The sequence below is a fragment of the Lynx canadensis genome, chromosome F1 (genome assembly GCF_007474595.2).
Source record: "Lynx canadensis isolate LIC74 chromosome F1, mLynCan4.pri.v2, whole genome shotgun sequence".
NCBI lineage: Eukaryota > Metazoa > Chordata > Mammalia > Carnivora > Felidae > Lynx > Lynx canadensis.
In genome coordinates, this window is record NC_044319.2 from 3,413,032 (window position 1) to 3,439,065 (window position 26,034).

Genomic DNA, 26,034 nt, shown 5'->3' on the forward strand with positions numbered 1-26,034 from the left:
TTTGTATGGAAGAGCAAAAGACCCCGAATAGCCAAAACAATCCTGAAAAAGAAAAGCAAAGCAAACTTCAAGCAGTATTACAAGAGCTGTATGGTACTGACACACACAAAAAATAGACACACAGATCTGAAGAGAATAGAAAACCCAGAAATAAACCCACAATTATATGGTTAATTAATCTTTGGCAAAGGAGGAAAGAATATCCAGGGGGAAAAAGACAGTTTCTTCAACAAATGGTGCCGGGAAAACTGGACAGCGACATGCAAAAGAATGAGTCTGGACCACTTTCTTACGTCATACACAAAAATAAACTCAAAATGGATTAAAGATTTAAATGTGAGACCTGAAACCATAAAAGTCTTAGAAGAGAGCACAGGCAGCGATGTCTCTGGCATCAGCCATAGAAATTTTTTTCTAGATAAATCTCCTGAGAAAAGGGAAACAAAAGCAAAAATAAACTATTGGGACTGCATCAAAATAAAAAGTTTATGCACGGCAAAGGAAACCATCAACAAAACTAAAAGGCAACCTACTAAATGGGAGAAGATATTTGCAAATGACATATCCAATAAAGGGTTAGTATCCAAAACATACAAAAAAAAAAAAAAAAAAGACCCATAACACCCAAAAAAAAAAAAAATGCAGTTAAAAAATGGGCAGAAGACATGAACAGACATTTCTCCAAAGAAGACATCCATATGGCCAACAGACACATGAAAAGGTGCTCAACATCACTCATCATCAGGAAAATGCAAATCGAAAACACAGTGAGATATCACCTCACACCTGTCGGAATGGCTAAAATCAAAAACCAAAGAAACAAGTGTTGGCGAGGATGTGGAGAAAAAGGAACCCTCGTGCACTGCTGGTGGGAATGCAAACTGGTGCAGCCACTGTGGAAGACAGTATGGGGGCTACTCAAAAAGTTGAAGATAGAACCATATGATCCAATAACTGCACTATACTGGGTATTTACCCCCAAAATACAAAAACATGAATTCAAAGGGATACATGTACCCTTTGAATGTTTATTGTACCATTATTTACCAAATTATGGAAGCAGCCAAAGTGTCCACTGATAGATGAATGGATAAAGAAGATGTGAGATGTGTATATATACATACACACACACACACACACACACACACACACACACACACATACACACACAACGGAATATTATTCTGCCATAAAAAGGAAACGAAATCTTGCCATCTGCAAGGACACGGATGGAGCTAGAGAGTATAATGCTAAGCAAAATAAGTCAGAGAAGGACAAATACTATATGATTTCACTCACGTAGAAGTTAAGAAAACAAGCAAGCAAAGGGAAGGAGAGAGAGAGACAAGCTAAGAAACAGACTCTTAACTATAGAGAACAAACTGACGGTCACCAGAGGGGAGGGTGACGGAGGGATGGGGCCAACAGGTGATGGAGACTAAGGAGGGCACTTGTTGTGATGAGCACTGGGTGATGTAGGGAAGTGCTGAATCACTATACTGTACACCCGAAACTAACAGAACACTGTATGTTAACTGTGCTGAATTAAAATAAAAAATTTTAAGGGCTGCCTGGGTGGTTCAGTCAGTCAAGTGTCCAATTCTCGATTTCAGCTCAGGTCATGATCTCATGGCTCGTAAGTTTGAACCCCGTGTCAGGCTCTGTGCTGACAGTACGGAGCCTGCTTGGGATTCTTTCTCTCTCCCTCTCTCTCTCTGCCCCTCCCCTGTTCTCTCTCTCAAAATAAACATTTTTAAAAAATTAAAAACTTAAAAAGAAAAAAGAAAGAAAGAACACTTACTCTGTAGCCAGCCTTTCCATTTTGTAAATGGTATCTTCTGATAAACGGATACTCTCCATTTTAAATGTATACAAATTATCACTTTCTTTTTTTATTTAATGCCTTGTGTCTCTTTTTATTTTATTTTATTTTTTTCAACGTTTATTTATTTTTGGGACAGAGAGAGACAGAGCATGAACGGGCGAGGGGCAGAGAGAGAGGGAGACACAGAATCGGAAACAGGCTCCAGGCTCCGAGCCATCAGCCCAGAGCCCGACGCGGGGCTCGAACTCATGGACCGCGAGATCGTGACCTGGCTGAAGCCGGACGCTTAACCGACTGCGCCACCCAGGCGCCCCGCCTTGTGTCTCTTTTAAGAGGCCATTCCTTATACATCACGGTGACTATACAGTGAATATGGTATTGCATATTTGAAAGTTGCTAAAAGAGAAGATCTTAAAAGTTTTCGTCACAAGAAAAACAAATTTGCAAGCGTGTATGGGGACGGATGTTAGACTTATCGCAGTGATCATTGTGCAATATAATCCAGTACATACAAATATCAAATCGTTGTGTCATACACCTGGAACTAATGTTACATGTCAATTATGCAATAAAAGAATAGTAAAATAAATGTGTGGGGGAAAAAGAAGCCATTCCCAACCCCGAGGCCGTGAAATACACATCATCTTCTCAAAGCTTTACTGTTGTTGCCTCCCACATTTAGGTCTGCAATCCACCTAAACTTAATTTCTGTACATTGTGCAAAGTATGAGTCCAGCTTCATATCTCTCCCTCCGGACACCCGGTTGTCCCAGCATCATCTCCTGAAAAGCCCCTTTCCCCTTGATCTCGAACTTCTAACCTCCAGAGCTGTGAGAACAATAAATTATTGTTGTTTAGGCCACTTGATGTGTGGTAGTTCGTTAAGGCAGGCCTAGGAAACTAATGGAGACACAACTACCAAAACTGACGTAAGAGGAAATAGAAAATCCTGGTAAACCTATAAAAAGTAGAGAGATTGAGTTAGTAACCAAAAAACTTCCCACAAAGAAAAGCCCAGGCCCGGATGATCTCATTAATGAATTCTACCAAACATTTAAAGAATAACAGGGGCTACCTGCGTGGCTCGGTCAGTTAAACGTCCGACGTCGGCTCAAGTCATGATCTCACAGTTCGTGAGTTCGAGCCCCGCGTCATGCTGTATGCTGACAGCTTGGAGCCTGGAGCCTACTTGGGATTCTGTGTCTCCCTCTCTCTGACCCTCCCACCCTCATCTCTGTCTCTCAAAAATAAACATTAAAAAAATTTTTTTCAAAAAGAAAAAAAAGCCATCATAGAACAAGAACATATTACATAAGGAGAACACGGATATGAATGTCAGCAGATTTCACATCAAAAAATATGCTAGCAGTGGGGCAGCTTGGGTGGCTCAGTCGGTTGAGTGTCGGACTCTTGATTTCGGCACAGGTCATGATCTCACAGTTCGTGGGTTTGAGCCTCGCACTGAGCTCTGTACAGTGTGGAGCCTGCTTGGGGCTCTCTCTCTCTCTGCCCCTCTCCCGCTTGCATGCACAAGCATTCTGTCTCTCTCTTTGCCCCTCCCCTGTGCACTCTCATTCTCTCTCCCTTTCTCTCAAAATAAATAAACTTTAAAAAAATAAAATTTAAAAAAAATGCTAAGAGGCATACCTAAAAAGCCAATAAAGGAGTTAATTTTGAAATTGTAACAAATAATTAAATGAAAAGATGACGGGAAAGAAAGGACAGGGAAAGATAATACATGGGATAAACAGGGAATAAAGAGCAAGATGTCAGACTCAAGTCTCGTCCTATTTTCATTATTTTAAATGTCAATGAACTGAACACTATACTTAAAAAGTAGAGATTATCAAACTGGGTTTAAAAAAAAGAAATGCCTGGGGCGCCTGGGTGGCTCAGTCGGTTAAGTGTCCAACTTTGGCTCAGGTCATGATCTCACAGTTCCTGGGTTCGAGCCCCGTGTCAGGCTCTGTGCTGACAGCTCGGAGCCTGGAGCCTGCTTCGTATTCTGTGTCTCCCTCTCTCCCTGACCCTCCCCCTCTTGTGCTCTGTTTCTTTCTGTCTCTCAAAAATAAACATTTTTTTTAAACAAAAGGAAAAAAAAAAACAAAACAAAAGGAAAGAAATGCCCAGGGTGCCTGGGTGGCTCAGTCAGTTAAGCATCTGACTTCGCCTCAGGTCATGATCTCATGGTTCATGGGTTCAAGCCCCACATTGAGCTCTGGGCTCTGTGCTGACAGTGTGGAGCCTGCTTGGGATTCTCTCTCTCCCTCTCTCTCTGCCCCTCCCCTGCTCACTCTCTCTCTCTCCCTTTCAAAAATAAAAAATAAACATTAAAAAATTTTAAAAAAAGAATTGATACTGATCCTTTGCAAAAATCTCTTCCCCAAAGACCAGTATTAATTACCCTGATACTAAAACCAGACAAAGACATCATGAGAAAACTACAGACCAATATTCCTTATGAGTATAGATGCAAACCCATCAACAAAATACTAGCAAGCTAAATCCAGCAATATATAAAAAGGATTATATACTATGATCAAGTGGGATTTACCCCGGCAATGTAAGGTTGGTTCCACATAGGAAAATCAATCTTTTTTTTTTTTTTTTAATTTTTTTTTTTCAACGTTTATTTATTTTTGGGACAGAGAGAGACAGAGCATGAACGGGGGAGGGGCAGAGAGAGAGGGAGACACAGAATCGGAAACAGGCTCCAGGCTCTGAGCCATCAGCCCAGAGCCCGACGCGGGGCTCGAACTCACGGACCGCGAGATCGTGACCTGGCTGAAGTTGGACGCTTAACCGACTGCGCCACCCAGGCGCCCCCATAGGAAAATCAATCTTAAGTGATACAGTGTGAGAAGATAATAAAAAACAAAACCACGTGATCGTCTCAATAAATGCAGAAAAAGCATTTGATAAAATATAACTCTTCACGTTAAAAACACTCAACACACCAGGAAAAGAAGGAAATTTCCTCAACCTGACAGAGGGCACCTATAAAAACGCACAGCTAATATCATACTTAGTGGCAAGAGTCTGAAAGATTTCTAAGATCAGGAACAAGACAAGGATGTCTGTTCTCGCCGCTTCCGCTCCCCAGTGTCCTGGCCTGGAGAGTCTAGCCAAGGCAATCAGGTGAGAAAAAGAATTTTTCCAGTAGGTGATGAAACTCATTTACTAATTCTAGTAATACTACCTGCAGATTTCCTTTGAATTTCCTACATTCACAATTACATCATCTGCGGAAAATAGTTTTGTTTCTTCCTTTCTAACCTCTATACAGTTTCTTTCTTTTTTCGTGTGTTACTGCTCTGGCTAGAATCTGGCTGGAGTAAGGACAGAGGGCTCCCGAGTCATTCCTGAACTCAGAGCAAAAGTTTTCAATGTTAAACACTGGGTATCATATTTGGTATAGCTTTTTAAAAAAAGATCATCTTCCCTTCCACTCCTAGCTTGCTGCAAGTTTTAATCATGAATAGACACATTTTATCAAATGCTGTCTCTCTATTTATTGAGATGATCCTATGACTGTCCTCCTTTAACCCGTTGGTGGAGTGAATCAAAGTGACTATATAATGTCAAACCTCACATTTCGTATCTAAAATTAACTTGGTCAAAATGCGCTCTTTGTCTTATGTATTACTGCTTTTAATCTTCTAGTATTTTATTTAGGATTTTTCCCTCTACATTCCTTTGAAACCGGACTGCACTTTTACATTCTGGAATTACTCCCATAGAGTTTTGGAATTAAGGTTAAGTTAGCCTCGTCCACTCAAGTCAGCCAAACAACACTTACTGAGCTCCTACTACATGACCAGCACTGTTCTAGGTGCTTGGTGAATTAACAGACAAGGATCCTTCTTTTTGTGGTGTTCACATTCCAGGGAGAGTGATAAACTCAATAAAAAATACGATATATGGGGGCGCCTGGGTGGCTCAGTCAGTTGAACGTCAGATTCCTGGTTTCAGCTCAGGTCATGATCTCACGGTTTAGTGAGTTCAAGCCCTGCATGGGGCTCTGCTTGGGATTCTCTGTCTCCCTCTCTCTGCCCCTCACCCACTCATGCTGTCTCTGTCTCTCTCAAAATAAATAAATAAACTTAGAAAAAAAAAACACCAAATAGATGAAGAAGAATGAATGAGGGCGTTCTGTAAGAGAGGAGGTTGGAGACTAACCGGGGCCAGATCAGTTATCACTAACCGGAAGGACGTTTGGCTTGCACTCCAGATGCGGTAAGGAGCCACTAAAGAATTGTGAGCTGAGGAGTACGTGATCGGGTTATGTCTGGAAAGGACCAGCCAGGATGTTGTGTCGAGGAAGGACTGTACAGGAACAGGTGATAGCCAGAAGAGGGTCGTAGGAAGAGACATGGTGAAAAGTGATCGGATTCTGACAGATCTCAAAGGCAGAATCAACAGGGTTTCCTGACACACTGGACTTGGGTTTCAGGAGACAGAGATAGCAACGATCCTACCATCTGAGCTGAATACGTGGACGGACGCATCGCGACCAGCTGAAATTGATACAAACAAGCTGAGGTTGGCGCCCATTTGGAAAGGAAAAGCGGGAGGTCAGCTGTGCACAAAAAAGTACGGTTTGCGGTATCTATCAAACGTTCAAGTGTAGATGTCAATTAGTGATGGGACGTTTTAAGTCTGAGTTTAGAAGAAAGCTCTGGGTTGATGACATAAATTTAAAATACATTTCACAGTACCCAAATGCACAGGGCTTTCCACGTTACCTCTTCATTGCCCTCTATCAAGGGGAAACATAAGATAAGGAGGGGCACGAGAACAGCTTAGTGACTCGGGGTGCACGGAATCTCCCCGTCCCTGTAAAAGTCAGGCTGTGGACTCTGCCTTGGGGGAGCGAGAGGGGGCTGCACTGATACGGATGTTTCAACTCTGCTGTCCTGAGTGAAGCCCCAACTTCAAGTTCTAACAACATTAATGAAAATAATACTTACTGACACTAATTGAGGGATTTGCCAGCTGCCAACCACGGCTCTGATTTACATTCGCTGAGTACGTTAACCCGCGTAGCGACCATATGGAGCAGATACGATGATCGCCTCCTTTAGAGATGAGGGGAAGTACGGCCTGCTTGGCCACGGGCACGTCACTGTAAGTGGCAGAGCCAGAATTCAAGCCCAGGCAACCCAGTTTCGAAATCTGTACGTTCTAGGAGGGATTCCTGACTCGATTCCGTACGTAAGAACCGTCCGCTCAGGGGCTCCTGTATTCCTCACGGGAAGGGAAGACGCCTTCTTCACATCCACCTCGCCTTTCCCATCCCATCTCCCGCTGCTCTGTCAAAAGAAGCCTCGTGTCCGACTCTCCCAGTCAGCAGCTCCCTGCAATCCTCGGCTTCGGAAAGCCTCCTTCCCACCTGGAAGTCGTTCCATGTGGTGCAGATGAGACTGACTCCAAGGGTCTCCCTCCGGGGGCCCGTGACCACCTGGGCAATCTGACTATTCGTGACACCGGTCACCCTGACTGGCTCAAGAACAGCCAGATGGCCCACTACTTCCCGGTCATGTGATGCATCAGCTCTGCTAGCTGTTCCCCGGAAGTCAGGAACATTAAGACAATGCGCACCTAGGACTGCCAGCGCCTTCTCGGGCACGCTGAGAGCCTACGCAGACGAGTCCAGAAGAGATGGAAGAGACAGAAACAGAGGATATGGGGGGGGGGGGCGGAGAATAACCATCCGAACATCCAGATCCAGCCACACTACTTACTTGCAGTCATTTGGTTACACGAACCCGTAAATTCATGTTTCGTTCTGCCGCTTTCGGCCGGTTGAGTTGGGTTTCCACGCCCGCTCCCCACAGATCCAGGCACGTCCTTCATGCTTGTTCCTGACCTTCCACAGGCTACTGACTCTTCAAGGCTGAACTCGGTGAGGCCTCTAGGAGGCCTTCCCAGTTCCCCAGTTCCACTTTATTCTGATACCCTGTGGACATCCTCTTTACCCACGAATTTTAGCATGTTATGTAATTCTTTGCGTGTATTAATCTGAACCCAAGATCCAGATGACTGCAGCCATTATCCTGCCTGACATCCCCTGTACCATCCCACGGCCACGTCCTGACTCTACTGCTCCCTCTCCCTCATCCAGGCTCCACAGCATCGACCTCTAGAAATTCAGTCCACGTCACAGCCTCTAAAAGCTCTTATCTCCAGGGGTGCCTGGTTGGCTCAGTCAGTTAAGCATCTGACTCTTGGTTTCGGCTCGGCTCATGATCTCACGGTTTGAAAGCTCGAGCCCCGCGTGGGGCTCTGTGCTGACCGTGTGGCACCTGCTTGGGATTCTCTCCCTCTGCCCCTCCCCTTCTCATACTGCCTCTGTAGCTCGCAAAATAAACAAATACACATTGAAAAACAAATATAAAAAATAAATGACTAAAAGTTCTTATCTCTGGCCTCCCAGCTAGATTTACTCTCCGTTCTCAGAATCCGATGGTATTTCATCTCATCTTTTAATTTTTTTTAAATTTTTAATGTTTATTCATTTTGAGAGAGAGACAGAGCGCAAGTGGGGGACGGGCAGAGAGAGAGGGAGACACAGAATCCGAAGCAGGCTCCAGGCTCTGAGCTGTCAACACGGAGCCCCACGTGGGGCTCAAACTCACAGATGGCGAGATCATGACCCGACTTGAAGTCGGACACTTAACCGACTGAGCCACCCGGGCGCCCCTCAAGCTAAATTTTTATGTCTTTAAGGACAGGTTTACATCTGATTCATTTATGTGTCACACTACACAGTGTTTGTTGAACGAATGTGTTTTAAAGACAACAATATTTATGAAGCCTCAAGTGTAGACCTAGAATTGGGTCAGACACTCCCGGCAATAAAAGTGCTATCAAAAAGCATGGTCCTCCCAGAACACAACTGTCTTAGGTTCCCAAATAAACTATAAATTCAGTAATTACATCATATATATTTTTTACGGCCACAACAGCACCTAACTCCAAGTGAAGCAGATAACAGAAGTGCCCTGACTTGCACTAAGGTGACAATCGTCTTGGCTGACAACATTTATTGCACAACAACGATATATAATTTGGTGTTCGGATGCTGGCAACTCATTCTAACACAATGGGCTATGCAGTTGTTTTTAACAAAATTCTATTTTAAGTCTAAGTAATTCCCAGCAATCTACCATATACTTTTAAAAATTAAACACAGTAGGGGCACCTGGGTGGCTCAGTCGGTTAAGCACCTGACTTCAGCTCAGGTCATGATCTCACGGCCGTGGGTTCAAGCCCCGCATCGGGCTCTGTGCTGATGGCTCAGAGCCTGGAGCCTGCTTTGGATTCTGTGTCTCCCTCTCTCTCTACCCCTCCCTAGCTTGCACTGTGTCTCTCTCTTCTTCAAAACTAAATAAATATTTTTAAAAAATTAAACATAGTAACTTTCATATACTAAAAATTACAAATAGATATAAAATTTTATTAATCTAAATATTTTTTAGGAGGCATGTATCATTTCCAAAATGTTTTTAATGTTAACTATAAAAATCACCTGACAAACAGAAAAACTAACCTCAGGTCCAGAATGTATAGTCAGGAAACTTTCCACAGCTGTCAGTGTACCTAAAAGAGTAGAATAGCAAAAGTAAATCAAGTAAGATCTATGTAACCAAGATGTGTAGTAATAAACTATTCCTATTCCGTTAGGGACCACTTTTACTAAGCCTATAGCCGATACAGTCAGAAAATCAATACTGGTAACAGTTCTAGTATGTTACTGGAAACAGACTTAAGAAGCAACTGAAGCCAAGGAAATTGTCAGAAAGAATCATTTAGAATGAACTCCAAGTGCTAGTACTAATAAGATCTTTTCTAGTATTCAGACTGAAAACACTAAAAATCTCTTCCAACAAGGCAACAAGTTCACTCACTCTGAAGGCAACATGGCAACAAGTTCACTCACTCTGAACAGCCATTGGGACACAGTTCTCAAAATTACATCTGTGTAATGGATTAATTCTGTTTTCCAATTAGACTGCTTTCAAGAAGGCTTGTTTGTACTGATTTACCATGAATAAATGCACAGAAAGCCTATCAAAATGGCCTGTGTGATGGCTTATAAAATACTTAAGGCTGTTAAAATGAAATAAAGAAATAAGCATAAATAATAACAGAAAACCAAAGCCAGAAAAAAAGGGAGAAATCAATCATGTAACCATGGAGACTAATATATAGGCATAGTAGTTACATAATTGTTAAATTTCTCAAGAGCAGTAAGACAAAAGAAAAACGTAATGTGCAAATTCTGAAAATCTGATCATACGAAATATATCAAGGGGCGCCTGGGTGGCTTAGTTGGGTAAGTGTCCGACTCTCGATTTGGGCTCAGGTCAAGATCTCGCAGTTCACGAGTTGGAGCCCTGCGTTGGGCTCTGCACAGACAGTGCAGAGCCTGCTTAGGATTCTCTCTCTCTCCCTCCCTCTCTCTCTCTCTCTCCCCCCTCTTTCTGCAACTCCTGTGCATGTATGTGCTCTAAGTAAACTTAAAAAAAAAAAAAAAAGAAATATATCAATTTCTTAAGAGGACAGTTTTCCTTGTTTTAATTCCAAGAGAGGACCAAATTACGGGGCCCTAGAAAGCTGACAAAGAAAGACAATGAATAACCACGTCACCCAGAGTGATGAGAACTACAGCCATATAAATATCGCTAGGGGACCACTGACAAAGCCCAAAACAGATCATTACAGTGCAAGTCACTGAGCGGATTCTGCGGGTTGCTAAGAGAACGCAGTCGGGATTTATGGCTCTGTGATCTAACCTATCCACAGAAAGAACACGGACCACCGAAGGCAATATGCAACAAAATGCGGCCCACTGTATCAAACAATCAGCTGGGACACTTGTTAAAACACTGACTCAGGTTTCAGTATCTGAGAACAAAGTGTTTTTGTTTTTTTTTTAACGTTTATTTTTGAGAGACAGAGAGAGACAGAGCAGGAGTGGGGGAGGAGCAGAGAGAGAGGGAGACACAGAATCTGAAACAGGCTCCAGGCTCTGAGCTGTCAGCACAGAGTCTGACAAGGGGCTCAAACCCACAAACCCTGAGATCATGAAAACAAAGCTTTTAAACAAGGTGTAATGTTTTCCCTTAAAAGGAAAAAAGACCTGTTCAAAATAACAGAAACTATTAAATATTTAAAAGCAAGTTTAGTAAGAAATATGCAAAACTATCATGAAAATATCTAAACTGTATAGATTTAAAAGAGTATTTTTGAGAAATGGAGACCAGGTTCATGATTGCAAGACTGAATGCTTTAAAGATGTTCAATTTGTGTTCTTCTTTTTATCAGGAACAGTTCTAGTGTTTCATCACCGAGTATGATACTGGCTATTGCCTTCCGACATTTTTATGTTAATAAAATATTCTATTCCTAAATTCCTAAAAATCGGAATCAGCACATGGCAAGAATTTTCAGATGATTTATTGAGACGGTCATACAGCTTTTCATCTTCGATATTCTGATGTAATGATTACATAACTTCCTAACAAATCTTGGTCTTGATATATTATTCTCTTAAAATGCCATTGAATATTTACTAAAATTTTATTTAGCATTTTTTTACTACTAATTTCACTAAGCAAGACTGCTTTGGAGCCTTTTTTTTTTGGTGCTTTTTAAGTGCTATCTGTCTGGGGCTTTGGTTTCAGAGTTACGTTAACTTTTTTTTTTTAATGTTTATTTATTCTTGAAAGAGAGAGAGAGAGACAGAGGATGAGTGGGGGGGGGGGGGCGGGCAGAGCGAGAGAGGGACACAGAATCCGAAGCAGGCTCCAGGCTCTGAGCTATCAGCACAGAGCCCGACGCGGGGCTCGAACTCATGAGCTGTGAGATCATGACCTGAACTGAAGTCAGATGCTTAACCGACTGAGCCACCCAGGCACCCAGAGTTACGTTAACTATTTAATATAAACTGAAACACTTTCCACCTGGTTAAGCTCTAGAACAGTTTATAGGACATTGGAGTTACCTATTTCATGTCATTTTCTAAATGGACCCTTTTAAAATAAGCGTGGCATTAGTAACTTCCTGTTTACCATAATATTTATCTTTTCTCATTTTTTTAAATAAAGGGTTTTTAATTCTAAGCTGTTATTATTTACATCAAAGAGCTTTCAAGAGCATAACTGTTAAGGCGTAGAACTTTGTTCATTTCTCAGTGGAAAGTAGAGCTGGCATTTCTAGTCGACTTTGGAAGGTCAGTAACCTGCATTTTTTACTTGTGTATCTATTGCTGTCATCCATTTTTTTTTTTCAGGTTTTTATGTTAATCACCCAGCGCTCATCACAAGTGCACCCCTGAATCCCCATCACCTATTTAACCCATTCCCCATCCACCTCCCTGACCATCAGTGTATTCTCTACAGTTAAGAGTCTGCTGGGGCGCCCGGGGGCTCAGTCGGTTAAGCGTCCGACTTCGGCTCAGGTCATGATCTCCCGGTTCATGGGTTCAAGCCCCACGTCAAGCTCTGTGCCAACAGCTCGGAGCCTGGAGCCTGCTTCGGCTTCCGTGTCTCCCTCTTTCTCTGTCCCTCCCCTGCTCTCATTCTGTCTCTCTCTGTTTCTCTCAAAAATAAATAAACGCTAAAAAAAAAAAAAAAAAAAGAGTTCAATTCTTAATTTGTCTCTTTTTTTTACCTTTGTTTCATAAATTCCACATACGAGTGAAATCACATAGTATTTGTCTTTCTCTGACTTACATCTCTTAGCATTATACTCTCTAGCTCCATCCATGTTGTTGCAAATGGCAAGATTTCATTCTTTTTTTATGGCTGAATAATATTCCAGTGTGTGTGCATGTGTATGCACACACACAGATATGGATATATGTGTGTATACACCACATCTTCTTTACCCATCAATCAGTGGACACGCGGGCTGCTTCCACATCTTGGCTGCTGTAACTAGTGCTGTAATAAACAGAGGGGTGCACGTATCCCTTGGAATTGGTTGGTGTTTTCACACTATTTGGGTAAATTCCTGGTGGTGTAATTGCTGGATTGCAGGGTAGCTCTATTTTTAACTTTTTGAGGAAGCTCCCTACTGTTTCCCACGGTGGCTGCACCAGTTTGCATTCCTACCAACAGTGCACAGGGTTCCTTTTTCTCCACATCCTCGTCAACACCTCTCGTCTTAAAAATATGGAATGCTTCACATATCTGCGTGTGTCATCTTTCCGCAGGGACGTGCTCATCTTCTCCGTATTATTCCAATTTTAGTATTTAAAAAAAATTTTTTTTTAACATTTATTTATTATTGAGAGAGAGAGCGAGAGAGACAGAGCATGAGCAGGGGAGGGGCAGAGAGAGAGGGGGAGACACAGAATCCGAAGCAGGCTCCAGGCTCCGAGCTGTCGGCACAGAGCCCGACGCGGGGCTCGAACTCACAAACTGTGAGATCATGACCTGCGCCGAAGTCGGTCGCTCAACCAACTGAGCCACCCAGGCGCCCCCAATTTTAGTATTATGTGCTGCCCAAGTCAACATGATTTTTTCCACTCTTAAATTATTGGTTCCTTTTACAAATGGGGTGAAATAGAAGCCAAAAAATTTGTTCAATACTTTTCAGCTTTGTTGATTAAAAATTTTAAAACTTCAATTATAATAGCTATATAAATCATATTCTTAAATGTATTAATTCCAAAACCAAGCAAGTTTGAATTTACAATGACTGTCAGAAATTCTATTTCCAGAAATGTTACAGCTCTAACCGTAACTAAATTGAGACAATGGATAATTCCTCACTTTAGAACATGCATCTCAAAAAATAGCGTCAGTAGTATTTTTTTTTTTTTTTTAAGTAGGCTTCATGCCTAGTACAAAGCCCAACATGAGGCCTGAACCCACGACCCTGGGATCAAGACCTGAGCTGAGATCAAGAGTCAGACGCTTAACCGACTGAGCCACCCAGGCGCCCTGTCACGTTTTATAACAATTACCGCTATATTAGAAACAAAGCATCTGTGTTCACATTACCCACTAATAGTTCTGCTTCTCTTCGACACTACAAACATGAAGCCTTTCTATTGTAAATCCACTTATTGCTTCTTGATGGACAATTACCATTCATCTTGTTTTTGGTATATATCACTCCCAGGTCTGCTGGAATGGAATCAAAGCCACTGCTTCCAATGATATAAGCTCCCTTTTCTGCAGCTTTCTCGTGATACTTCCAATACATTAGTTCCAGAAACTAAAAAATCCAGGACAAAAATGTGAATCAGAGCTACTTAAATCAGAAACATTTACATCAGTATTCGATGAGAGACCTTAAAAGACGAAGCAATTGCATTTTGAAAATGCTAACCGGTATGGCTTTGTAGTGAAATATTAAGTGTCGAAATGTTTTCCATTTATTCAGCAAGTATTGACTGGATATCTACCAGATGCCAACTAGTGCAGGAGATAAGCTGGTCTGACTTAACGACACTATTAATTTTTTCAAAATGCCTTTTAAGTGTCAGAGTAACATCTATTATGAAAAATTAAATTAATATACAAAAAAAATACAAAAAAAAAAAAAAAAAGCAAGAAAGCCTAACCCAAACCTATTACTCAGACGGACACGATCACGGACATGTATCTGTGCATATATACAGTTAGAGTAAATCAAGTGGAGGGAAGGAGGGATGGAAGAGGAGAATAACGTCTGCTCGAATCCTCTGCCTGGGTTTAACAATTACTTCCAGAACAGTGTCGGATTTACAGAAAATTTGAGTAGCGGAGAGTTCCCACGCACCCCGACCCAGTTTCTCCCGTCGTGACAGCTTGGACGCGAACATTTGTTCCAATTAAGGAACCAATGGTGGTAACATTATCATTAGCTACAGTCCATCCTTATCCAGCCTTTTTCTCTGCCAGGATCCCACATGACATTTAGCGGTCACGTCTCCTTAGGCCCCTCCTGGCTATGACGGTCTCTCAGAGTCTCGTTTCCGAGGACCTTGACAGTTTTGAGGGCTTCTGATGAGGTATTTTGTAGACTGCCCCTCTACTGGAATTCTTCTCAAGACTAGACTGGGGTGACGGGTTTGGGGTGGAAGCCCACAGGGGTAAAGTGTCACCTCACGACATTCTATCAAGGGGACATTGGTGATGGTGATCAGCAGAGACTACAGGGACATGAGGTACAGTTTAAAGGGAGGCAGCCGAGCTCGGTGCTCACTAACACTCCACTTCCCGCAATCGGGCAAACCTCAGTTTGAGTCCTCGTCCTTCTACTTACTAGTTGCATGACTTTGAGCGGCGTGACTTAACCTTCCTAAGCTTCGATTTCCTCATCCACAAAAGAGGAAAGATGATACCTACCGCGCAGGAAGGTTGAAAATTCAGATGGTGTAAAATGCTTAATTAGCATAGTGCCAGCGTGGTAAGCGCTCAACAAGCGGCAGTATCTAACATCTTTAGGTGGAGAGGACTTCGCACGTACTCTCCTTCAATGTTTCAAAGGTGTCTGCTGACAAAAAGGGAGTTCATTACGAAAAAGAGCGATTCCAAAACTCTGTGCGCACCCCACCGCTTCAGTTCATGCCATTCACGGCATGTCGGAGCTATAAAAATCAGCACAGCCTACCTACAAGAGACCTGAAATCAATGAGGTGGTAAGGAAGAAAAAAATTCGAGAAAGCGGAAGAAGAGACCTTCCCATCGGGCTCTCCTGTGAGCCATCCACAGAACACCATCTGTCACCACGAGGGAGGGGGACATCGAATTCTAAAATAGGTCTGCGAAACTGCACTAAGTATTGTCCACGCTAACAGAAAGTTGTGTTGCTAATTCCATTCTTTCCTTTGCATTTTACGTACCTGAGGTTCTCCACAGATGTCAATACAGCTCGTTCCATTTTCAACACACGCTTTTACTACAGGTTCTCCGTAAAATCGATACTGCGGGGGGGGAAGGATAAAGAGAGCCAGCAGTTAACTCGTACTCAGCAAGCTTAAATGAATGAAATGCCACTGAGTTTTATAAGTACAGTCTTGGTTACCATGACTGAAATATTGAGGGGCGCCTGGGTGGCTCAGTCGGTTAAGTGTCCAACCCTTGATTTCAGCTCAGGTCATGATCTCACAGTTTGTGAATTCAAGCCCTGCCTTGGGCTCTGTGCCGACAGCTCAGAGCCTAGAGCCTGCTTCGGATTCTGTGTCTCCCTCTCTCTCTCTCTCTCTCTCTGCCCCTCCTCTCTGTCTCTCTCTCTCTCTCTCTCTCTCTCTCTCTCCTTCAAAAATAAATAAAATATTTAAAAAAAATTTTTTTTAATTTAAATATACATAAAATAGAAATAGAGATTAAAATGAAAGAGGTCAAGCCCAAGTTGGGGCTTAAACTCACAACCCTGAGATTGTGACATGAGCTGAGATCAAGAGTCAGGGGCTTAACTGACTGAGCCCCCAGGTGCCCCAAAGCTCTTTTTTCATCTTGGGCAATCCTTAAGATTTACACACATCCACTTTGAAACTCATTTGGAGCCTCTTTTGGCCTTTCTCTTGGTTATCTTCTCCCAAAGTTTCTCAAGTTGGCCAGGCGTCCACCTGTGTTAAAGTCACCTAGGTGACTCGTTAAGTATGTTAAGTATGGATGGTGACTCCATCCCACCCCAGAGGCCCCCTAAATCAGAGTTTCTGGGGATGGAGCCCAGTAACACGCATGTCAACAGGCAGGGTAGACTCCAGTGACATTCCTCGTGGGTGATTCTTATGCACGCCAGGGCTGCCAAATCTCCCCGGAAAATTTCTACTCTCCTGATGTCACCTACAACAGGTATCCTGATGACATTCAACGTCTATCTCCAGAACTAACAGACGCTTCCGTATCTTTGGTTTCTGTTAGAAAGTTCAGGACCAGCAAGAGCACAGGACACAGGGCATGATTCGTGCATAAAACTGATTTTACTTTGGCTTCGTTGCCCCTCCCCTATTTTCTCTTCACCCTGATTTCCTCACTTATTAAAAAAATAATAATTCTACTATATTTTATGTATTTCCTGTCTTAATTCCAGAATGCTCAGGGGTATGGGGGGGGGTTGCCAGGGTGGCTTAGTCAGTTGAGCATCGGACTCTTATTCTTGGCTCATATCTTGATCTCATGGATCGTGGGTTCAAGCCCCGCATTAGGCTCTGCACTGGCAGCATGGAGCCTGCCTGGAATTCTCTCTCCCTCTCTCTCTGCCCCTCCCCTGCTCATGCTGTGTCTCTCTCAAAATAAATAAATAAAACATTTAAAAAAAAAAAAAAGAATACTGAGCAGACAACCCAAATTCAAATCCATGATCTTTCTTACAAACCTGTTTCCCTCCTCTACTTCGTAACAGAGGTGACTAGGGCGTATTGATTAGAAGCGTAGGTGGTGGCTCAGACCGCCTGGGCCCCACTCGCCATTCCTGTCCTGACCTGTTGCAGGTAGGGACCTTGAGGAGACAGAACCGTGCAAATGGCTGACCAGCAGCCCGTCTAGGGCACAGGCTTTAAGGTCGGGCCTGACTGAGTCCAGGCTGTGCACCCACCAGCTGTGCGAACTTGGGCGGGTACTTCACCTTCTAAGTTTCAATTTCTTCATCAAAAAAGATGAATAATCACAGCACCTATGTCTCAGGGCTATAGTCAGGACGAAATAGGACGACACAAGTAGCTTAGCACAGAGCACGCAGTAAAACCCACCCTTGGGTGTCATGATTAACCGCATCCTCAAGTGAGAAACCCAGAAGCTGTCTCTGACTCCATCAACCCTGGAAGGTACCACGTTTCATCAAATCAGTCCCCTCCCCTCCACGCCTCCGAATGTGAGGTCACGCCTCTGCCCCCTCTCATGCAGTTTACTACAGTGACTGGTTTCACTGCAGCCAAACCCACCCCATCGCCAAAGAAACACCAAATCGTTATTCTAGAAAAAACTGAGGTCACGTGTGCTCCTTCTCACACACACACACACACACACACACACGCGCGCGCGCGCACACACACGCACACGCGTCACTAGCTCTGCAGTGCCTGTTATCTCCAGACTTCTTAGCATGTCACAAAAAGTGCTCAAGCCTCAGGTCACACCACCAGCCCGTAGTCCCCAGGTCGCAGAAGTTCGAAACACCTCGTAGTTTCCTAAACCCGCCATTGCTTCACCCTCCCCTGCTCGCGGCTCCAGCCCCAGCCTTCCGGGTTAGGTAACGGCAGCTCCTTCCAGAAACAGCACGCCCACCCCCCTTCAGCGCAGCGCCCCCGGCCTCACACTGCACTCTGGCACAAGTGATGTGAAGGCCTCTGCACTGACATCCCTGGATTCGTGTGTTCTGGGGGTGTTCTCTACCGTCTACCCTTGGGCTTGTAGGAGGTAACGGACAAACGGTAAGGATCCTTGATCTCAGAGGAGGCATTTCTCCCCAGAGAAGCCAGCGCGCTTCCGGATCGAAACCACAATCCCGCCCTGAGCGCCCCACCTTCCGACCCAGTGGTCCCCAAGTAGTCATGCTGACCTCAAGGCGCCCACAGAACGATCCCTCAGCTGTGGAGAGAGCAATCTGTGTATTTATGCTAACGTTTATGGGAAGCACAGAGAAAAGAATGAGGTCTTATTAGTGGTTAATACATGAACTGACTTCGGCCTGCTTCCCGGGTCCCACGCAGTGGTCACACGTCGAACACAAGACACAAAGGTATCCTGAGGGTAGCTTGTGGAGGAAGAGCTCCACCAGCAAAGGGGGCCATGGTGACACCCTCCTTCGTCCCTTTTCACTGTATTTCGGCCCCACGCCCGTTTACACATGCCTAAGTAGTTTTACAGGTATCGCTTGGTTTTTAACTAAATAAACCTTCACGAAGTGGACAAAACGGTTAAATAACATCTGCAAAGAAACAAGTCGTGAAACTTGTTGAAACTGAAGTGATAAAATTTGAAAGAAACGGGCAAAGTGAAAATAACAAACAAGCAGAGCCTAGGAGGGAGAGCAGGTGTTTGGGGGGCAAAAACCTAGAGACGGACAAGCCCACGAACCATCCAAGTGGAAATGGAAACCTCAAGAAGGTAGCGGGATCTACCAGTCTGGAGCTTAAGGGGGCAGGCCTCACTGGAAAGAACGTAAGCATCATCAGCATACGCGTGGCATTTAAAGCCACGGCTTTCCTTTTTTTTTTTTTTTTTTTTAATGTTTATTTATCTTTGAGAGAGAGAGAGAGAGAGAGAAGGAGAGAGACAGAATGCAAGGAGAGGGGCAGAGAAAGGGGGAGACACAGAATCGGAAGCAGGCTCCAGGCTCCGAGCTGTCAGCACAGAGCCCGGTGCGGGGCTCGAAACCACGAACCGTGAGATCATGACCTGAGCCCAACTGTGACCCCTAACCGACTGAGCCACCCAGGCACCCCTAAAAGCCCTGGCGTTCAAAATTTTTTGGCCACGACCCACGCTAAGAAATTCACTTCACATAGCAGCCCCCACACAATGTATCTAACTGAAACAAAAGTTTCATGAACCCTTACTTATCCACATCATGTGTCATTCACCCTGTGTTCTATTCCAGGCTACCTGATTTTTCTCTTCTTACTGCTGAGCCTCAACTCACTCACCTGATTAGCACTACACGGTTATAAAACACGGGCCCAATTAGGAAAGTAGGAAACACCAAAGATCTCTCTTTAAAAAAAAAACAAAAACAAAACCTGGGGGCACCCGGTGGCTCAGTCGAGCATGTGGCTCTTGATTTCGGCTCAGGTCATAATCCCAGGGTCATGGGATAGACCTCGATGTCGGTGGAGCCTGTTTGTGATTCTCTCTCTCTCTCCCCGCCACCCCTCCCCGGCCCTTGCCCAGGCGAGCTCTCTCTTGCTCTCTCAAAACAAATAAACTTAAAAAAACAAAAAAAAACAAAAACTGACCCAGTTAGAGTTTCTGTTGGGACGATGACGAGTTTTGGAGATAAGGTGGTGATGATCACGCAGCACTGCCAATGCACTTCGTGCCATCGAATTGCAAACTTAAAAATGGCTAGAGGCGCCTGGGTGGCTCAGCCAGTTAAGTGTCCGACTTTGGCTCAGGTCACGATCTCGAGGTTCCTGGGTTCGAGCCCAGTGTCAGGCTCTGACAGCTCCTGGAGGCTGCTTCAGATCCTGGTCTCCCTCCTTTTCTGCCCCTCCCCTGCTCACGCTCTGTCTCTCTCTTAAAAATAAATAAACATTAAAAAACAATTTTTTTGGGGGGGCGCCTGAGTGGCTCAGTCAGTTAAGCGTGCAACTTCGGCTCAGGTCATGATCTCCCAGTTTGTGGGTTTGAGCCCCACGTCGGGCTCTGTGCTGACAGCTCGGAGCCTGGAGCCTGCTTGGGATTCTGTGTCTCCCTCTCTCTCTGCCCCTCCCCCACTCACAATCTGTCTGTTTCTGCCTCTCAAAAATCAACATTAAAAAATGGTTATTTTTTGTTATGTATATTTTATTACAATAATAATTTTTTTCAAAGCTGGCTCAGAGAGTGTAAACAGAGAAGAGTTTGTAAGGCTCGAGCTGTGAGGCCTCAGGTACTTAGAGGAAAAGGAAAAGATCCCACAGAGGGGAAGGGGACAAAGCTGGTCGGCAGGTGGAAAATGAGGAAAGGGCCAGACCCCAGAAGCCAAACCCAGAGAGCATGGAGGACGTGACAGATGGGGACAAATACCCGGATCAAGACGCGAGCGGAGGGGCGGTGAGGGGCGAGGCAGAGAGGCCTCACTGAAGCATGAGGCCTACAGAGAAGCCTGGCGAGGGTGGTTCAGAAGGGAGGAGGAGCTGAGGAAGTGGATGGAGCACGGAGAGAGAACTCTTTGAAGGAGTTTTGCTAACAAGGGGACCCAGAAAAATGGAGTAGTCGGACGCATATGTGAATTAAGGGTGGTTCTTTTTAAGATCAGAGATATCGTCACATATTTATGTGTTGACAGAGTGCAGTCAAGAGGGAAAATGTGACAATAAGAACACGGAGAGGGGCACCTGGGTGGCTCAGTCGGTTAAGCGTCCGACTCTCGGGTTCGGCTCCGGTCACGATCTTGCAGTCGTGGGTTTGAGCCCCACACCGGGCTCTGCACTGACAGTGCGGAGCCTGCTTGGGATTCTCTCTCCCTCTCTCTCTGCCCCTCCCCTGCTCATGCTGTCTCTCTCTCAAAATAAATAAATAAACTTAAAAAAAAAAAACCACACAGAAACATGTGGGACGGTAAACATAAGGTCCTCAAATCCTGCACCTGTGAGGAGCCAGGGGGGTCTTCCTCGTGACAGCAGGTAAGGCAGAGTCAGGGAAACACAGTAGGCAGAGGAAGAAATTCACTTTGGACAGTTCTACTGTCATAGTGAAAAAAAGAAAAGGAAATTAAATCATCAGATCAGAGTGAGGAAAGAACCCGTAAAACTGCTGCTTCGGAGAACAGGAGAGAGGACAGTCCGGGGAAAGGGGGCAGGATTTCTAAGGCGCTGAGGCCCCCACATGAGGTGTGTAACCACGAATTTAAAGTAGGACCGTCAGCAAGGGTGTCTCCAGACATTCGGGGTTACTGGATTACTGGATAACACGGGTTCGTGGGCTCACGGGTTGAGCAAGCGGGGCTGGAATTACCAGGTTTGGATTTTTCCAGAATTCTGGGGAGGGAAGGGCAAGGAAGCTGGCTAAGGGCGTGTCTGAGAGAGTGATGGGAGCAGCAGAGCACAGAATCCAAGCCACTCAGAAGTGAGATTAATCTAAATAAACAACTCACCTACAGTTTTACCTGATAATCAAAAACACCTTCCTGCTTTCACTGAAAACAGGATCATCAACCTTCGAGATGCTTAGTTTTCAAATGTTTTGCCACCTGGGATGGCTTCTTCAGATCAGTAAACGTCACCAACTTTTGCCTGCTGCACAGGCCAAGGGTGCCTCCTTCACATGCAGAACAATACCAAAAAGCTGTGGATCTCTCGAAGTACACTCTGACCCTACCCACTTCCCACCATATCCTGTGCTCGGCTTGCCGCGATCATCCCCCTGTCGGTCCCCATCACCTCTTCTTCCTCTCAGAAGCCAAAGAAGTTCAAAACTGGAAAGCAGATAGTGCTATTGCTTTCAACCATTCAAACCCCGACCTTGCCCGTCACCCTCTGACCTAATTCATGGGCTCCTCTCCAACCTAACTTCCACCTCGGTTCTGCCCGGGGCCCCGCCGCACTGCCCTCTCTCACATGCCTCAGTCTTGCCAAACACACGCTCGCCTCAGGACCTTTGTATGTGCTTTTCCCGGAACACCTTTCTCAAACGCTCCCATAGCTTACCCCCTTCACTTCATTCAGGTCTCTACACAAATGTCAGGTCCTCACAGAGACCTTCCCTGACCACCCTTCTAACTAGCAGTTTAACTCCTTACCCTGCCTTATTTTTCTTCAAAGGACTTATCATTACCTACTATTAGAACCCTCCTTTTCTGTCACCCCCGCCAGGCCATAAGCTCCATGAGGGATTTTCAGTTTTGTTCACCATTCTGTCCCAGGTACCTTCACTAGTGCAGTTTACATGTAATAAACATTCAATAAATATTTATTGAGTAAATGAACGAATCCTCTTTTAGTCTATTTTTGTACATGTTTTTAACATACATATTGGTATGTATCATTTACAAGTAAAGTAAAAACATGTATCGGGGGTACACGCTCAAACATTTTTTTTCACTTACGAAGCGCACAGTAAGGAGAGCACCTGGGTGGCTCAGTTGGTTAAGACTGATTTCAGTTCAGGGCATGATCTCACAGTTCACAGGATCAAGCCTGGAGTCAGGGTCTGCACTGACAGTGCACAGCCTGCTTGGGATTCTCTCTCTCCCTGCCCCTCTCCCACCTGAGTGCGGCACTCTCTCTCAAAATAAATAAATACACTTTAAAAAAAAAGCATACGGTAAGAAAAAAAAAATGGCAATTATAGCCGTAACCAGTAACCAAACTAGCACACATTCCTGGAGTATGGTGTCCCAGAGGGCCTGGTCTCTCTCTTAGGACACTTTGGTCACACCCATTTGCTCTCACTGGAAGTGAAAACTCCCCCAGATGGGGTTAAGGCCCTGAACCAATTCTTCTGCACCCTGTCCTTATGTTCCTCTAGAATATAAAATACCAGATTCTGTTAGAAATGAATAGACTGTTTGTTCTGATACAAACAAGGGCTGATTACTTACGGGTCCTACACAGTTGAGGACAATTGCCGCCTGCTTAGCCATTTCATCAAGTGAGGCGGGATTAGTGACATCACAAATTATTATTCCAACTTTGGAGGACAGTGTCGGTCTTCCTAAAGTAAGACATAAATCGTTTTCAACAAATCTGATACAGTGTTAGATCTTCCAGATCTTCTCTTTATACTAATCAGTGATGGTAATTTCAGGAAAAGCACAGAAGAAAGATAAGAACTTTTTAAACCAGGCGATATAAAAAAGAAAAAGCTATGAGGAAAATGGAGTTAATACTAAGAACTGCTACAAAAATACAATACTAACCTTAAAAAAAGAAAACTAACTTAAGCACTGTGTAAATGATAACCCTGTGTAAGATGACAATTTTACGATTGTTTAGGTACTGAGTAGATCGCTGTCCTGATTTCCTCTCTGCCAGGAATTCCATGATGAAGTTTCTCATCAACTACTAACCAATTACATATGACAAAATATGGGGGTAAAAAGGGGTTGTTAAGATCATCATCATGAGAACAAAAAAAGGACTCTGGGGTAGAAGGCACAGTCTAGGTAAGAACGCTCATGATAGGGGGCACCTGGGCCGCTCAGTCGGTTAAGAGTCCAAATTCGTTGGACTCAGGTCATGATCCTGTGGTTTGTGGGTTCGAGCCCCGCACCGGGCTCTGTGCTGACAGCTCAGAGCCTGGAGTCTGTTTCGGATTCTGTGTCTCCCTGTCTGACCCTCCCCCACGCACGCACCTGCACTCTCTCTCCCAAAAATAAATAAATATTTAAAAATTAAAAAAAAAAAGGACACTCATGATGGGCTTATAAGTAAATAACTGGAATTAACAAAATGAAGTAATGCAGGTTCTGGTGGTGCAAGGTGCATCCCTCACAATAATTCAATCTAGGCATTACAAACGATAATCAGGCTGTGCCTGCACAGTCTTGTTGAGCAGGAAAAAGAAATGGAAGAATATATTTTAATAGTGAAATTATTTCTTTTGGAAAACTAAAACAGACAACACCAACAAGCTCTTTGGTCAAGACTGTAGATTGGCAGTGACTGGCGGGAGAAAGAGTTGTAGGAGAACTGAGCCTACGTGAGATCTTCTGCACTTAATCACAAACAAAACAGAGTCTACACCTCCCACCACACGCAGGCTCAGGGTGGAATTAGAAGGAAGCGTGGGATGAAGGTTAAACACAAGAACACAGCACACCCAGAACTCTAACAGGCGCTGTGGGTCTGTATGAGGGGACACCAGGCGGCAAGAATCCTCAGTTAGATGCGTCCCCTGATCCTGAGGGCAGGGTCCCTGTGTGTGTTGTCACATCTGTACCCCCAGCCCTCGGAACAGGATCTGGCACAGAAAAGACCACGCAGTAAAAATATGTTGAATGAATGCTAAAAGAATAAGTAAACGCCCAAACCAGAAATACGAACGCGGGAGGGTGGAGTGAGCGTAAGAAAGAGGATTCTTAACAGGCAAAAAATAAATTAAGAAACGAAAGCCACAACATCGTTATCAAAAAAACGGTTAGGCTTTCCCCGCACACTTCCAGAAAGGCAGGGCGAGGGGGGAGGGCAGAACACCCGAAGGAAGCAAAGCCCTACTTTGCCATCCGACCAAATCCGAGGAGACCTTCAGCCCCACCGGGTGCCCCTGCTCAGCGGGGCGCAGACAGGAGGAGCTGGCGTCCCCGTCTACGCGGCCAGTGGGACTCGCCAAACTGGAAGAGGAGGAATTCCACGGAGGAGAAACGTATTTATTTCTGTATTTCGTTCAGGGAGTGGTACAAAGCCGTGCTATCATCCTCCAGCCTCTCCTCCTCCTCCGGCCGTGCGGCCGGGCCCGGGGAGCCCCAGGGGCGCCCCCCTGCAGGACAAACGCTCGCGGCGGACGACCCCAACCCTGCGGCCCCGGAAGCCGCCCCCCCCCGCGCCCCTTTACCCAGCTTCAGGGCAGCCCTCTCCAGCACTCGCTGCAGCTTCTCCCGGGAGCGGCCCGCCACGGCCCAGGGCAGGCTGGAGCTCTGCCCCGAGGCCACCTGCTCCCGGGCCACCTCCTCGGCCACGAACTGGCCGGTGAAGCCTGAGGCGCCAAACACCACCAGGTGATACGGCCTCTGATTGATCTCCATGACGAGCCCACAGCGAGCCGGGGGCCGGGGCGGGCGAAGTCCACCGCGTCTGCGCCTCGGGCAGCGGTCCCAGTACCGGGCGCAGCAACAACCGCCTCTGGGGTGGACGCCGCCGCCGCCGCAGCCACCCGGTGCCCGGAGCGCTGCGCCGCGCTCAGAGCCACGCCCACAGTCACGCCCACAGCCACGCCCCCGCCACCCCCTCTCGGGCCCATTGCGCAGCCGCCGCGCCCACGGTCATGACCACGCCCCTTCCACTTCGCGGCGGATCCCAACGCCCTGCAGCCGCGCCGCCTCCGCGCTGCCGCGGGTCCCAAGTAGCTCTGATCACCCAAGGCGTCGTCTCCCCTCCTGGGGGCTGAGGGCGGCTGCGACCTCCATTATTCTTGTTGCACCAGGGCGTTGCGCAAGGGAAGAGACGGAAGAAATTTCCGATGACTGGACAGACTGCTCGCTCCAAGAACTATTTTCCAAGCACGCTGGCCAAGGGATGTTCGCGAAGCCAGGGCGGGTGGAGAGTGAACGGGTTCTGGGCCCCCAGGGAGGCCCCAAGCTCTCCGGGGCCCCCGTTCGCAGTGCCCTGTGCCGCATGCCCCTGACTCCACCGCCCTGGTGCCCATCCCCCCCCCCCCCCCATCACGGTCGTGACACCGTTACTGCCCTGAGGCTCCCTGGGGAAATAACTCCAGGCGCTAATCTGCCTTTGAGCTGGGAGGTTAGGGAGAGCCTGAAGATGCAAAAGAAGGTTCTTGAGCTGTGTTATTCGTATATGTCTAGAAACGTTTTAATATAAATAAACGAGGGAGAAGAGACAACTCTCCCAGTACATAATTCCAAATAACTGTGTAGTTACTCCCCCCTCCAGTAGAGGAGCCTAGTGA

General features: G+C 45.5%; 1 protein-coding gene and 1 non-coding gene across 3 annotated transcripts in view; both read right to left on the reverse strand.

Moving 5' to 3' along the window:
• Positions 1 to 26,034, reverse strand: part of SCCPDH (saccharopine dehydrogenase (putative)) — a 55,049-nt gene that overhangs the window by 12,700 nt on the left and 16,315 nt on the right. The window contains exons 1-5 of one of the 2 annotated variants that reach the window (XM_030302709.1): positions 24,964 to 25,250; positions 23,012 to 23,124; positions 15,669 to 15,749; positions 13,927 to 14,056; positions 9,378 to 9,427 (exon numbers count right to left, since the gene is read on the reverse strand). In XM_030302709.1, coding sequence (XP_030158569.1) covers positions 9,378 to 9,427; positions 13,927 to 14,056; positions 15,669 to 15,749; positions 23,012 to 23,124; positions 24,964 to 25,153 — 564 coding nt within the window. In that variant the 5' untranslated portion in view covers positions 25,154 to 25,250. Of the gene's footprint in view, positions 1 to 9,377; positions 9,428 to 13,926; positions 14,057 to 15,668; positions 15,750 to 23,011; positions 23,125 to 24,963; positions 25,251 to 26,034 lie in introns of those variants that run through there. The other variant, XM_030302710.1, reaches the window with a different exon arrangement.
• On the reverse strand, positions 13,000 to 13,103 carry LOC115505791. The gene has a single exon (XR_003966147.1). It is a non-coding gene; the product is annotated as a U6 spliceosomal RNA (small nuclear RNA).